This window comes from Marmota monax, unplaced genomic scaffold, assembly GCF_021218885.2.
Source record: "Marmota monax isolate L192 unplaced genomic scaffold, Marmota_monax_Labrador192_F-V1.1 WCK01_AAM20220418_F8-fsc00041, whole genome shotgun sequence".
NCBI classification, from domain to species: Eukaryota; Metazoa; Chordata; class Mammalia; order Rodentia; family Sciuridae; genus Marmota; species Marmota monax.
In genome coordinates this window covers 905749-920480 of record NW_026695238.1, presented here as the reverse complement: position 1 = coordinate 920480, position 14732 = coordinate 905749, and the positions used below count along the sequence as shown (strand labels likewise).

The window sequence follows — 14732 nt, the reverse complement described above, 5'->3', positions numbered from 1 at the left end:
GGGCGATGGAGAAATCCTTGAGGTAACATGCACATGCCACGTGAAGGCAAGGCAGGCTTGACTCTTCAGGACTCCATCTACAATAAAGAAGCATGAGGAAGATCCAACACACAGTGACACGTTTCCAATCGAGTGCTGAGCTCCTCTGGCATGGTGGCAGTGCTGTAAGGGATGGCATTAAGTGGAAGGGTCACCTTCTTTAATTCCCTGTAATGCACCGTCAGTCCGCCATGTTCCATCCTGCTTTTTCATGGGCCACATGGAGGAGTTAAAAGGACTGTGGGTTGAGCAAATTAGGTTTATTGAAGCCAATCTGCATATTGTCTCCATTATTACCTCTTGAAGGCCACCAGAAGCTGATAATGTTGGTGGCAACAATTCTCTGCTGGGCACAGGGAAGACAACAAGTGGGTGTTTAGCTTGTCCTCTTAATATTGTTTAGCTTCATAGATGACATGTTTAATGTCCCCATAACCACAGTCCCCCTATGATAGTCTGTAGGTATTTACCCCAGAAGATATCAACATTGATTATATATTTAGGAACAGGAGCTATAAACTCTGGGTCAGGGAAGGGTGGAGGTGTCCAAGCTGCAATGTTAATGTTACAGTTTGATTTTTCACTGTTTTTCTTCTGTATTCATCAAAAGCAGTTCAGTTGCCTGGGAATTTGTTAGGATTGGACATATATCAATGTATGCTCGGCTCCTGTGTCCACCAGTGCTGTTACTCTGAATTCTTTTTGAAGACCAGTGTGTTGCCAATTCTTTGCATGACCTCCCATCCAGAGACATGGCTTTGAGCCCTGAACCTTGACCGTTTCCCTAGTTGTCCCACACTAGGATTCCTCAGGGGGAGCTTTGGGCTCTGGTTTCATCACATCTCCTAATAGGAGAGGCTTGTCTTTGTCTCTTTTGAGAGTAAGAGTCTATTTTACCTTTTGGATCACCTCCCTTTTTGTTTCCTTATGGAGAGGTCGTGGCTGAAGCCTCTTATCCTTTGGCAGTTGCTTCCATAACTGTACTAGGGTGGCATTAGGTTGTTTCTTTGTTTTCTTTCTATTTCCTGTAGCCATTAAGTCCATGTGCATCTGTTGACAGGACACTCGGAGAGGTTCTTCTGGGTTTACAGACTCCTCTTTTCTGCTGCAGTCTGTCGGTCTCCCCTAGATCTTCTGCTGTCAGTTGTACTGCTTGCTGGAGGGGATGCTCTACTAATGGGGATAATATTGATACCAGGGCACTGTAAGTGGACAGAGGGGCTGTGTGCATTGCTGCATCCCTCATCCCAGTAGTAAATCATAGTGTCTGATCCTGGGAAAGGCTGCACATAAATAGCATGTTTCATTTCCTGTTCCCACAAATAGCTCTGTAGTTCTTCCATAGGTTCTCGTGGGCTTCTGGGCAGAGGAATGTCTCCTGAATCTGGCCATGTATTGGCAAGTGGGAGAAGCAGACAAGCTAGTAATGACCCACATTTGCATCAGCGGCACTGCCTTAAAGCTGCTGAGGTAAAGCAGGGTGAGCAGTTACTGAAGCCACTTTAGACAGTTCTGTACTATTCACTGTTATCCAGCCTGATCCAGTGTCCCACAAGCAGGGCAGCCCTGCAGGCGCACTTCTTTTGTTTCCTGCCCGAACTTGGACCCCAGCTCAGCAGGGGTACAAGGTCTGATAGTGATATGTAGACATCCCTCTGGAGCTGGGAACAGATCTAGGTCAGCCCCTCAGGCCACTCCTCTGGGTCTTGCACTTTTGGTTCATAGCTGGTCTAGCTTCTGTAATATCTTCATGCTGCACCTCAGCATCTGAGTGACTGGCTCTAGTGGACCCCTGAATGGCTCTCACATCTCAGGGCTCCAGTTTTTTTGAGTCATCAATGTCCTGATACAGGTTCTGGGTCCATAATGTCCCCTTAGTTTAGCATAACAGCAGGCCATGACCTGCAGACACCCATCTGCAGGTTCTAAGCACTTCAACAGCAGATCCTTACTGTCAGGCTGCACTGAATGGGCCTTTTTCTAATTTTAACTCTTTCTAAGCTGAGCCCATGTGGCTGGCTCCTTCCTGGTCTGTGGCTGACTTTAATGCACACAGCAGGAACCTAGCCACCATGGCTGGCATCTTTGTTTCCTTTTGCTTTCCCGTGACTACTTTGGATACTGCTTCTAACACTTGCATTATCTGCCTCCACTTTGAACTCTCAGGGCATCCCCATGCTCATGTGACAGTCCCCATCCCTCCAATAGGCAACAATCACAATGAGGTTCATGGCCAGCCTGGGATTCCCCCTGCAGACTCCATGGACTTTCCCAACTCTGGAAACAACTCAGCACCTGTCTCTTTGGGATCCTGCCAACTATGTCATGATGCTGTTCAACCCCAGGGCTACAAGCACCCCAAGTAAAAAGGAAGAACTTGGAGGACTCAATGGAGAGGTTTTGGGTATTTTATTAGTCACTCCTTGGTGGCAGGGGCAGGTGGCAATATACAATGGAGGGCCACACTGTGCTTATAAACAGGGGATACACACACACACACACACACACACACACACACGAAAGGTGGCATGGCATGCCCATTGCACAGGTGAATTTACTTAGATGTTTTATGAGTACATCTGTTACTTTACAACCAGGGTCACTCTGTTTAGTTCCTCACCTGAGGATTAGAGATAAGGCCAGGCATGGTGGAACATGCCTGTAATTCCAGCAACCTGGGAGGCTGAGGCAGGGGAATCACAAATTTGAGGCCAACCTAAGCAATTTAGCGAGACCCTGTCTCAAAATAAAAAGTAAAAAGGGATGGGGATATGTTCAGGGGTTAAGCACCCTGGGCCAATCCCCAGTACCAATAATAATGATAATAATAATAAAAATAAAAAAGATTGACGATAAGGGGTATGGCCAGCTCCCCTCTCTATTTCCATAAAAAGGTCTTTTGGAGACCGTTTTATCTCACTGAAAGCTTTCCTAAGCACTGATTAGGGTTTAAGCCAACATTCACATATAGCTAAAGCTGACTTTATTGACTTAAATCCATCAAAGTTTACTTACAGCTGCAGATATAATTGCTCTCCAGAGAAAAATCTGGATGAAGGGGAAAATAGATGTTGGAGAAGCAAACATCCTATCTCTCCTGTGACAGACACATCAGTATCCCCAGTATATATACCCTCTTCTTCCTTCCTATTAGGACCCGGCTTTTGTTTGGGACAGCAAGGTTCCAGCCCTGAGGGATGGATCCTGATTGGTGTAAACAGAGACAGAGATCACACACACACACATGCACACACACACACACACACAGAGATGGAGCAAAGGAAGAGCAAATTACTCCTTGTCCATATGGGCAGTCGTATCAAAGAAGTTTAAAGATAATATACAAGAAATTGAAAGTATAGCTGGGCTTGGTAGCATGCACCTGTGGCTCCATAGGCTGAGGCAGGAGGATCTCAAATTCAAAGCCAGCCTCAGCGACTTAGCGAGGCTCTAAACAACTCAGTGAAACCCTGTCTCTAAATAAAATACAAACAAAGGCCGGAGATGTGGTTCAGTGGTTAAGTGCCCCTGAGTTCAATACCTAGTAACAACAACAACAACAACAAAAATTGGAAGCATAAGCCTATTATTTGAAGCTGTAGAGTAGATCACCACCAAAAAAAAAAAAAAAAAAGAAAAGGGTGAAATATTCAAATATAGCTACCTCTGAGAAATAAGATTAGAAAAAGAGAATGAGAAAGGAAACCTGTGGCTTTTATTTTGTCATTTTATTTTCTTTAAATTTTTATTTCTATTATAATGTCCTTACATTATTTTTATACCTAAAAATAAATTGGTCTCTTTTGAGGTTGCTCTTAAGAGTTTAAGATGATTTAAAATATATATAATTTATTGTTAAAGGACATTTAAAATGTATAAATCATATTTTTTAAAAATAGTTTTTAATTGATAAATAAAAATTGAAAATATTTGTTATACACAGATGATGCTTTGAAATACGTGTGCACTGTGGAATGGCTCCATTGAGCTAACATTTGCATTACTTCACATACTTATCATTAGATCACCTTTTAATAAGAAGTAGAAATCACTTGTTAATTGTCCCAGTTATCTACAACCTCACATTAAGATAGTAGGGATAAGAATCAAATTGTTTCTTAAAGTACTTATTTGACAAGTGAAAATTGTATGAAGTACAAGTGACGATTTGCTGTCTATATACATTGTATAATGATTACCACAGTCAAATTAATTAGCATATTCATCACCACCCATAATTCCTATTGTGTGTCTGTGGGGGTGAGAGCACTTAAAATCTGCTATTGTTTGAAATTTTAAGTAACAAGACGGTGTTATTTATTATTGTCACTAGTCACCAAGCTGTGTATCAGCACAATATCATTTCAGCATAACTCTTAATAGCCACCATACAGAATCAGTCAGTATTCATCAATAGATGAATACATACACACAGAAAAATGTTATTTTGCCATAAAAAGAAGGAAATTCTGTCATTTGCACAATATGGTTGAACCTAGCAGTCGTTAGGCTAAGTGGAATAATCAGACCCAGAAAGACAAGCACAGCTTGGTCTCACCTATATACGGAACCTGAAAGGTCAAGTCACAGAAGCAGAGAGTAGAATGAGGGTTACAGGGGGTTGGGAGTGGCAAAAATAGAGAGATACTGGCCTGAGCATCAAACATTATAATTTTATGCACAGGGAAGTGATCTGAGGAGCTTACAGCAGGGTTCAAGGTCAAGGCCAGCTCCTGGAGAACTAGCTGTTGATGGTGGACTGAGATCCAGGTTGCTCTGCCTTTCATGTTGTTGCCTCAACCTTCTTATCTAGTAGCCTAATCTGATTTGGCCAACAACAAGAGAGGAGAATAACCTTAAGAATTCAGCTATAAAGGTCTTCAGTTATTAATTTTTAATGACATGTTTTTCAATTTGACTTGGTTCCCAGATTTCTTGTGCCGTTAACTCTGTATTTTCTTTTGCTACACCTTTGTTAATTTATTTGTTGTTAAGATCTAGGGCCACAGAACCATAATGACTACAGTATATTATTTCAGAAATTACGGGAAAACAAATTATTTTAGAAAATAAGACTTTAACTTTTGATGTCTACTAGAATTGAGTTGAATTCACTTGTGAAGAATGTTTAACTGATCTTTGTTACTTTCCAATTATCCCAAGCTTAAAAGATAAATCTTTACAATATGTAAATTGTACATCAGTTGACTTGCTCTTCCAGGCACAGTGGTGCACACATGTAATCCTAGCAACTCAGGAGGCTGAGGCAGGAGGATTACAAGTTCAAAGCCAGCCACAGCAACTTAGTGAGGCTCTAAGCAACCTAGTGAGACCCTATCTCTAAATAAAATACAACAAAGGGTTGGGGATGAGACTCAGTAGTTGAGTGCCCCTGGGTTCAATAGCTGAGTACCAAAAAAAAAAAAAAAAAAAAAGACTTGCTCCTTGCTTGTCTTTAATACCAAGAAGTGGTATTAGAATTAGATTTTGTACATCCCCATTCTTCATTTACTGCACTTAGATTCTGTTCACTGGGTCATTTGTTTAAGAGCAATTCAGATTCTCCAGTTATGATTTATTTTATCAAATGACAATTGTTAGATAAAATCCTACCAAAAACTTCCATTGGTTTAAGAGCTTTATATGTTGCACAGAATTTCTAGATACTATAATGTGTTTATTCATGATGATTCTGTTAAAAGAAGACAGTAATGGTATGCATATATGTGAAATGCCTAGTTTCATTCCACTGATCTTAACAAGTACCTATCGTGTGCAAGTTGCCTGTGAGCCACACTAGAGGACAGTGGGATCCAGAGATGCACTAGGTACAGACCCATTCTTAGTACTGTTAATTAGGTGTATGTTGCATCGTCAGAGTAACACTGAATGAATTTGTATAGCATTCGGTGTGGGTATTTAGGAATAGCAAAATAGCTCATAGATGGACAGCAGGAAGGGAACATACGGATAATCCAAGGATGAGTGGATCTCTGAAAAATAAAGATTTGTCTACACTTAGAACAAGGCCTGAGGTATCAGCCTAAAGAACTAAGAAAAACTAAGAGACCTTCAATCACAAGTTAGTGAAGCCACCTAGTGGTTGGTTACTTGTGTTAAGGTGTGTGGACATGAAGCAGTTCTGTGGATTGTATAACTAAAGTTCTGATCACTTTTCACTAAATCCAGAAAACAGGGTCAGTTATATTGACGATAAGCATATTGTACCACTCTGTCTGATGCTTTGTTTATAGTCTTTATGAAACAGGATTTAAGGCAACTCACATGAACTAGAACATGAGAACAAAAAAGAAAAGATCATAATGAAGACATAAAAAGCAGCCCCTGAGTGGTAATCATTAAAAAAATGCCTACTAAATCATATATATATTTTAATATCTTTATTTTATTTTTGTGTGATGCTGAGGATTGAACCCAGGGCCCCATGCATGCTAGACAAGTGCTCTACCTCTAAACCATATCCCCAGCCCCCAAATCATATATATATATATATATATATATATATATATATATATATATATATATATATATATAAATGAAAAGACTAAATTTCCAACTTAAAGTAGAAACTGATCAGTTATAAAATTTGATGTCCAGAAAGTTAAAATAGTGTTTAGGAAAAATAAAATCCCATTTGATGCTGAGAACAGACACATTTCTTCTGGGTGTCCTGAGGAATGAGCTAATAAGTAGTGGAATGCATAACATTTTCCTCTCATAGTAGAAATCATTCTAAATCTTGGAGGATTTTTTTTTTCTGTTTTTAAATTGCATCTACACTGATTTGGAGGAGAATGTGCCCGCCTTGTATTTGAAAGGCTTATATTAATCTGTCAAGCCTCACAGTAGGCCTTAGGGCATAGGTAGGAGTATTGCCATATAGCAGATGAGGCAACTGAGAGGCAGAGAACTTCCCTGTGGTCAGGCTGTTAATATATAGTGAGCTGGGATCCAAACTGGACAGTCTGGGTCTTTTCTGATTGGGCAATGAAGTATATAAAAGGCCCATCTAATGAAGAGGACAGCACTCAGGTTTTCTCCCCCTCAGTTTTTCCAGTCTGTAGGGAATTGGAAAGAAGAAAAAGTATATTCTATAAAAGGACCTATCTATAAAGTTCTATGTAGATAACCCTCTCTAAAAACAAATTTCCATGACACTTCAAAGGTGCACTTAGTTCCATGAAGATTCTAATGTTTCTAAAAGATTTAGCCTCTGTATGGGGGACAATGTGATGGCCTGATACACAAGACTGATAAAGAACTTTTCAGAATGATAGCCTGTTAATGGCTTGCTGAGTTCTCGAAAGATTCATCCCATCGAGGGAAAGTAAATAAGACAGAGTGGTTTTTCTGCATCTATTGAGATGATCATATGATTCTTATCTTTGAGTCTTATTGATGTGATGAATTACAGTTATTGATTTCCGTATGGTGAATCAACCTTGCATCCCTGGGATGAATCCCACTTGATCATGGTGCACGATCTTTTTGATATGTTATTATATTCGACTTGCCAGAATTATATTGAGAATTTTTGCATCTAAGTTCATTAGAGATATTGGTCTAAAGTTTTCTTTCTTTGATGTGTCTTTGCCTGGTTTTGGAATCAGGGTGATATTGGCCTCACAGAATGAGTTTGGAAGTGCTGCCTCTTTTTCTATTTCTTGAAATAAATTGGGGAGTATTGGTATTAGTTCTTCTTTAAAGGTCTTGTAGAACTTGGCTGTGTATCTGTCCAGGCTTGGGCTTTTCTTGGTTGGTAGGCTTCTGATGGTGTCTTCTATTCATCATTTGATATTGGTCTGTTTAAATCGTGTATATCTTTCTTGTTCAATCTGGGCAAATCGTATGACTTAAGAAATTTGTCGATACCTTCAATATCTTCTATATTATTGGAGTATAAGTTTTCAAAATAATTTCTAATTATCCTCTGTATTTCTCTAGTGTCTATTGTGATATTACCTTTTTCATCATGTATGCTGGTAATTTGAGTTTTCTCTCTCCTTCTCTTCGTTAGGGTAGCTAAGGCTCTGTCAATTTTATTTATTTTTTCAAAGAACCAACTTTTTGTTTTGCCAGTTTTTTCAATTGTTTCTATTTCAGTGATTTAGACTGGTACAGAATAGAGGACACACTAACACTAATAGAACACACACTAACCCACAAAATTATAATTATCTTATATTAGACAAAGGTGCCAAAAACATGCATTGGAGAAAAGATAGCCTCTTCAACAAATGGTGCTGGGAAAACTGGAAATCCATATGCAACAAAATGAAATTAAACTCCTATCTCTTGCCATGCACAAAACTCAACTCAAAGTGCATCAAGGACCTAGGAATTAAACCAGATACTCTGAGTTTAATAGAAGAAAAGTAGACCCTAATGTTCATTATGTGGGATTAGGCCCTGATTTTCTTAATAAGACTCCTATAGCACAAAAATTAAAACCAAGAATCAATAAATGAGATGGATTCAAACTAAAAAGTTTTTTCTCAGCAAAAGAAACAATCAGTGAGGTGAACAGAGAGCCTGCATCCTGGGAGCAAATCTTTACCCCTCACACATCAGATAGAGCACTAGTCTCTAGGGTATATAGAGAACTCAAAAAGCTAAGCACCAAAAAAACCCAAATAACCCAATCAATAAATGGACCAAGGACCTGAACAGACACTTCTCAGAAGAGGATAGACAATCAATCAACAAATATATGAAAAAATGTTCATCATCTCTAGCAATTAGAGAAATGCAAATCAAAACTACCCTAAGATATCATCTCACTCCAGTCAGAATGGCAGCTATTATGAAGACAAACAACAATAAGTGTTGGTGAGGATGTGGGGGAAAAGGTACACTCATACACTGCTGGTGGGACTGCAAATTGGTGCAGCCAATATAGAAAGCAGTATGGAGATTCCTTGGAAAACTGGGAATGGAACCACCATTCGACCCAGCTCTCCTCGGGCTATACCCAAAGGACTTAAAAACAGCATACTACAGGAACACAGCCACATCAGTGTTTATAGCAGCACAATTCACAATAGCTAAACTGTGGAACAAACCTAGATGCTCTTTAGTAGATGAATGAATAAAAAAATGTGGCATATATACACAGTGGAATAGTACTCAGCAATAAAAGAGAATAAAATCATGGCATTTGCAGGTAAATGGATAGCATTGGAGAAGATAATGCTAAGTGAAGTTAGCCAATCCCCAAAAAACAAATGCTGAATGTTTTCTCTGATATAAGGCAGCTGATTCATAGTGTGGTAGGGAGGGGGAGCATGGGAGAAATAGATGAACTCTAGATAGGGCACAGGGGTGGGAAGGAAAGGGAAGGGGAAGGGGGTTAGCAAGGATGGTGGAATGTGATGGACATCATTATCCAAAGTACATGTATGAAGACACGAATTGGTGTCAACATACTTTATATACAAACAGAGATATGAAAAACTGTGCTATATATGTGTAATAAGAATTGTAATGCATTCCACTGTCATTTATTTTAAAAAATCAATTTAAAAATTTAAAAAAATAGACAGAGTGGTACTGAGCCTTTGATGTAGAAAGCATTGGCTAGGAATCAAGATGCTTGGGATTCCCAGGTTCCGGCATTTCTAACAAAGGGAGCTTCTGGGGGAGTCACCCTCATTGTGAACTTTGCAGTAAGACTTCAGTTTAAATATTAATTCTAGAACCTGTGAGCAGGATGACAGCGAATTAGTTAAGTTCTTTGAGCCTCCATTTCTTCATCTAACAATTGGCTTAAATACAGAAATTATATTAGTCATTCACCACACACAGGTATTGTGCTTGTATATCTTTAATCTTTATAACAATCTTAGATGAAATATTTACCATTGTTTAACCCATTTTGCAGGTGAGATCTCTGAGAGAATAAAGTGAAGAGTTTAATATGTTTGTGGAAAGTGCCCTATCACCTTGTACTCAGCAGATTCTGCAGACATGGTAGCTGATGGTGTTCCTGCTGGCTCTATCTCATTCATCCCTTGCTCTTCTTGTAGGCATGCTTTGAAGATTAGTCAAAAGGGAGGTCATGCGTTAAAGCAACATGACAGTCAAGAATGAGGTAGAGGTTTAGGCCAGAGGGTATGAATAACACTGAATTTTAATTTTCTTACAGGAGTGGCAAAAACTTAACTATGATATCTATGCCCTGCGGCAGATTCGAAGGGAAGTGAGAAACAGATGGAAACGCATTTTAGAAGATTTGGGTGAGTCTGAAAGAAATTGTGAAATGGTAAAAATAACCAGTTGTGATCATTACTCTTTCCACCATGGTTTTTACAAAAGGAATGGCAGTAATTGGCTAGTTAAAACTACCGTGTACTAATTATTTTCCCAGTCCTGCTCTCATATCCTCAAGCGAAAAACCTCTGATATTTCTGTTTTCACCAGCCCATGTCTCAAGGACATACTGTGCCATGTGCTACTCCATCTGTCCCCATACAGGGTAGCACAGGGCAGTGAAGTCATCTGGGGACTACGATTTACTATTTCCCCCGTACATTGGATTAAATGGAGATAATTGGCCAGTTACTAATAGCTTTATAGATGAGGCAGGCTAGGACACATTTGGTTGTAAGAGAGGCAGCAAGACTTGGTACAAAATTTCTGAACAAGTAGAAGGAAGAAAAGTTTCAAGGTTGGGAAAAAAAACCCTTGTAGCATTAGAGTAGATACCAGGTAATAGTTTTTCTTAATTCTACCAGGTTGTGATGTGATAAATATCATAAAATAAATCTGTCTTAATATTTATATTAACTATTAAATAATATAAGATTAATATAAAAATTAATATAAAATAAACCTCTTATCATAAAATAAACCTGTTTTAATATTTACAAAATGAATTTATCAATTTTGAAGTCCTTGGTCCTTCTGCTTTGAAAGCGCACAATGTCCTGGGATTGTCACTTTTCAAAAGAGGGTGCCATGTGATAGCCCTTGATGCTTTAGTGGGATGCCGTGGGTTGAGGTGGGCCTCTGCCTTCTTAACTCACCCGATATTCTCGTGAATTAATAGTCTTCTTTTTACAATTAAGCTATTCTCTGAAGGTTTAAGTCTTGGGGCCTTTTCTACCTATGGGTAAGTAATTTTCACCAGCCAACCATATTTCTCTGAGGAAGAAAATCTGGGCTTGGAGAAATAGGGATCTGGAGGTGATGCAGGGCGGGTGGTGGGGGCAAGAAGGAATTCTAGAGACAGGGCCTCGAGGAGGCAAGAGTAGAGTGGACAGGGACGAGGGTTTCAAACTAAACAAAGGGCCGAAAGAGGCAGTGGGTGAGTATGTGCTTTTAACTCTGAGGGACAATTTAACACGGAAAAGCCAACAGGGAGAAACGGCAAAAGTATTTTAATTAAAGACTCTGCCAGTCACCCAGAGCTGGGGAGCAGCACATGGAGTAGTGCCTCTGGCTCAGTCTTCCGATGTTTGTATACTTTCTGCATTCGGGTCCCTTTTCATCTCCTAGGGGGCAGGAACCTTATTGCAGGGCAGACGTTTCCTAGTGGCTACTTTTCATGAAGGTCAATCTTCTTGCCTCAGGTTTTCAAAAGGAAGCGGACTCTTTGTTGTCGGTGACTAAACTCAGCACCATGAGTGATTCTAAAAACACAAGGAAAGCTCGAGAGATGCTGCTGAAACTGGCTGAAGAGACCAGTATTTTTCCAAGAAGCTGGGAGCTCTCAGAGAGATACCTGTTTGTCGTGGTAAGTGGATGCCTTCTTTTTTTTTAATCTGCCCTAATTTTGCTTTGATTTTTGCCTTTTCTAGTATTTAATGTGCTCTTCATTCTGAAGCCACCAGCCACCACTGCAGGAGGAGGTAGCAGCTCATGCTGCCATCCTATGCACTGGCTTCCAGTGGCCAAGTGGCACCAGAGTCACCTGAACAGCTTTAAAAATCCAGTTTTCTGGATTACACCTAAAGCTCTTGCAGCTTGGGGTGTGGTTCAAGAGCCTGTTTTGATGTTAATTCTGCTGTGTAGTTAGATTTTTGAATGATTTGTAGGTCGAAGAGATGTAAGGGATATTGCTTATATAACCTAAGATTGAAAAGTCATTTGGAAGGACCCCAAGACTGGTGGAGTGTTTCTTGGGTAATGTAAATAAAGGGTGAAGGTATGTTTTTAAATTTGTTGGGAAAAATTTAATAAATATTTTACTTGTTCATTATTATTTCTAGGGTGGTTTTGTTTTTATTAGATTGATTTTGCTTAGCAACCGTCTTTGTTTCTCTTATTTATTTATTTATTCATTCATTTTTGCAGGACCGTCTTATTGCTCTTGATGCTGCAGAAGAGTTCTTTAAAATTGCTAGTCGAACTTACCCCAAAATGCCTGGGGTCCCTTGCCTGGCTGATGGCCAGAAAGAACCACACTACCTTCCATTTCCAAGTCCCTAAAGGAGACTAAGAGGCAGAATGGGAATCCTTCCACTCAGACTCAACAGCAAACTGAAGTTGGATGTTTGCATGTAGAAGATTGCCAGCAAGTAGAGGGCCTAATCAGAAATAATCCTGAGCTCTACAACAATGTCGGGTTTTTGTGAGGACTTCTAAGAAATGTTCTGGTTTCATTGAAACACCCTGGTGATCTTGCATCTAGAAAGAAAGTTGAAGAGTTGGTCAGTGGGGGAATTCATGATGGTAATTAGATTCTAAGAGCCCATTGTCCCAATCTTCATTTTGGTTGTACAATAAACTCCGATCATTGGTCCTATTTGGGGAATAGGATATTCTAATTACTAAAGCAATAGAGCTATCATTGAGCCCCAAATAATTAGAATAAAACATAGGCTAACCCCTCATCTCAAAAGACTAGGCATTATGTGGCCTCTCTTTGATTTGGAAAAGCCTGCAGAACATTGGAGGGTGTCCCAAGTGTCATTCTCAATATCAGTTATGATTATTGATGAATCAGTAGAAAGGCCCAGGAGAGATGCTCAGAAGTGGATTCCAGCTAGCATGGCCTTTAGGCAAACTTCTTGTCACTACAGATGAAAAGTTCTGTCTTCTTATGCGGTACATGCATCTTAACACCCTCAACTTTGTTATCTGGTGACCTCATTTTTGCATATTGTCCATTTCTAGTTCAAAGCCCCTGGCATTTAACTGGGATAGCATCTGTAAACTGAAGATGTGTGACCTTCACTTCCTTCTCTTGTCTTTAATCTGTTTCCGACTTGTGAGCCAAGAGTCTCACCTGCCCAGGGAGCACCTATGCAGACCTGCAGATGTGCAGGAAGCAAGGCTATTGCTGGGCTTTCTTTGCAGATGATTTTCACATTGGAGCAATGCTATCCACAGAGCTTGCTTCTGTCCACAGCTTCAAAAGTTACTTGCCACTTAAGCAAGGAGCTTGCCAAGAAACTGTGGTTCATTTTGTTGAAAAGCCTTTAGGGATGTGTAGGATTTATCAGTAGAGTGCTGAGAACAATGGAAATATTATTATTATTATTATTTTTTTACAGATTTTGCACTTCTGACTTCAGGTTAAAAACTAACTTGTATTAGTCCAAGAAATTGTGACTTGAAAATTTTCATAACATGATTAACTTTTGGGGTAGTATCTACTATGTTTAAAATATTTCCTAAAAGATACATGTTCTCCATTTATTAATGCATTACAGGACAATTTAGCTGATGTGTTTCTGGAAAATCCTTTCTAGTTTAATAAATAAACTAAAAGTTTTATTTAAAAAATATTTAGTACTTGAACTCTTGTCTCATGTTGTTTAAAATTAGCCTGCAGATATTTTCCTCACTTCTGTAGGCTCTTGGAAGATAAACATACAAATAGCAAAACAAGCAATAAAATAAAAAGATAATCTTAGAATGTCATATGGTTTTAATATCTGCACTCAGAATTTATATTTTGTCTTTCTGACTTTTCCAATGTCAAAATAGATGAGATTATTTGCATCTATGGAGTTATAAATTGTTACCATAGTTTTTATTTTTGGTAATGAACCAGTAAGAATAAGATTGTCTGTATGATTACTAAAATACATGGAATTATCCAGAAATTTTTTTTCCAAGGAATTAAAAAGCTTCTGTATTTACTTGCAAGTTGGATGTGTGTTATATTTTGGAAAAATAAAAAGGAATAGATATCCTTTCCATAATCTCTTTCAATTAAAGGGCAGAGAAGCCAAGAGGCAGATGGGTTGAAGGACCTCCTGTCATCCTAAACATAGTCAAGAGGTGGATCTGTACTGCAGTGAGTGGAAATGGCTGGGTGGTGAAGGGCTCAGGGGTGACTGAGGTGGCCACTTCAGAAGTCACTGTGTGCTCAGCAGGACCAGGGGCTGCAGATGTGCAGGAGATTGGAGGGCTTTCTTATGTTTAATCAACTCCTTGTTGATGATTTCTCAAAAGTTCATCTGAATATGCAGGATGATTTCAAGTGGTAGATGGATGGAAGTGTTTATATTAATTGCTATTTATTTTAGGATATGCCAGGGGAAAATCCCTGTAACTAGCAGATCAAATACCTGATTTTGCATTTCATGAATATTATTGCACAGCACAATAAAGGAAGGCACATTTTCTAAAGAATGTATTGGTGAGGGCCACCAGTGTCACTTAGAAGCTCTATGGCAGCTCCATGGGCCAGATGCTGACAGAGCAGTGGGACTATTGGCAGC

General features: G+C 39.3%; 1 protein-coding gene across 2 annotated transcripts in view; it reads left to right on the top strand.

The window, feature by feature from the left end:
• Positions 1-14154, top strand: part of Mreg (melanoregulin) — a 58854-nt gene extending 44700 nt beyond the window's left edge. For both annotated transcript variants that reach the window (XM_046439915.2, XM_046439916.2), the window contains exons 3-5: positions 10205-10295; positions 11631-11794; positions 12355-14154. In XM_046439915.2, coding sequence (XP_046295871.1) covers positions 10205-10295; positions 11631-11794; positions 12355-12489 — 390 coding nt within the window. In that variant the 3' untranslated portion in view covers positions 12490-14154. The remainder of the gene's footprint in view (positions 1-10204; positions 10296-11630; positions 11795-12354) is intronic.
• Positions 14155-14732: the final 578 nt, after the last annotated feature.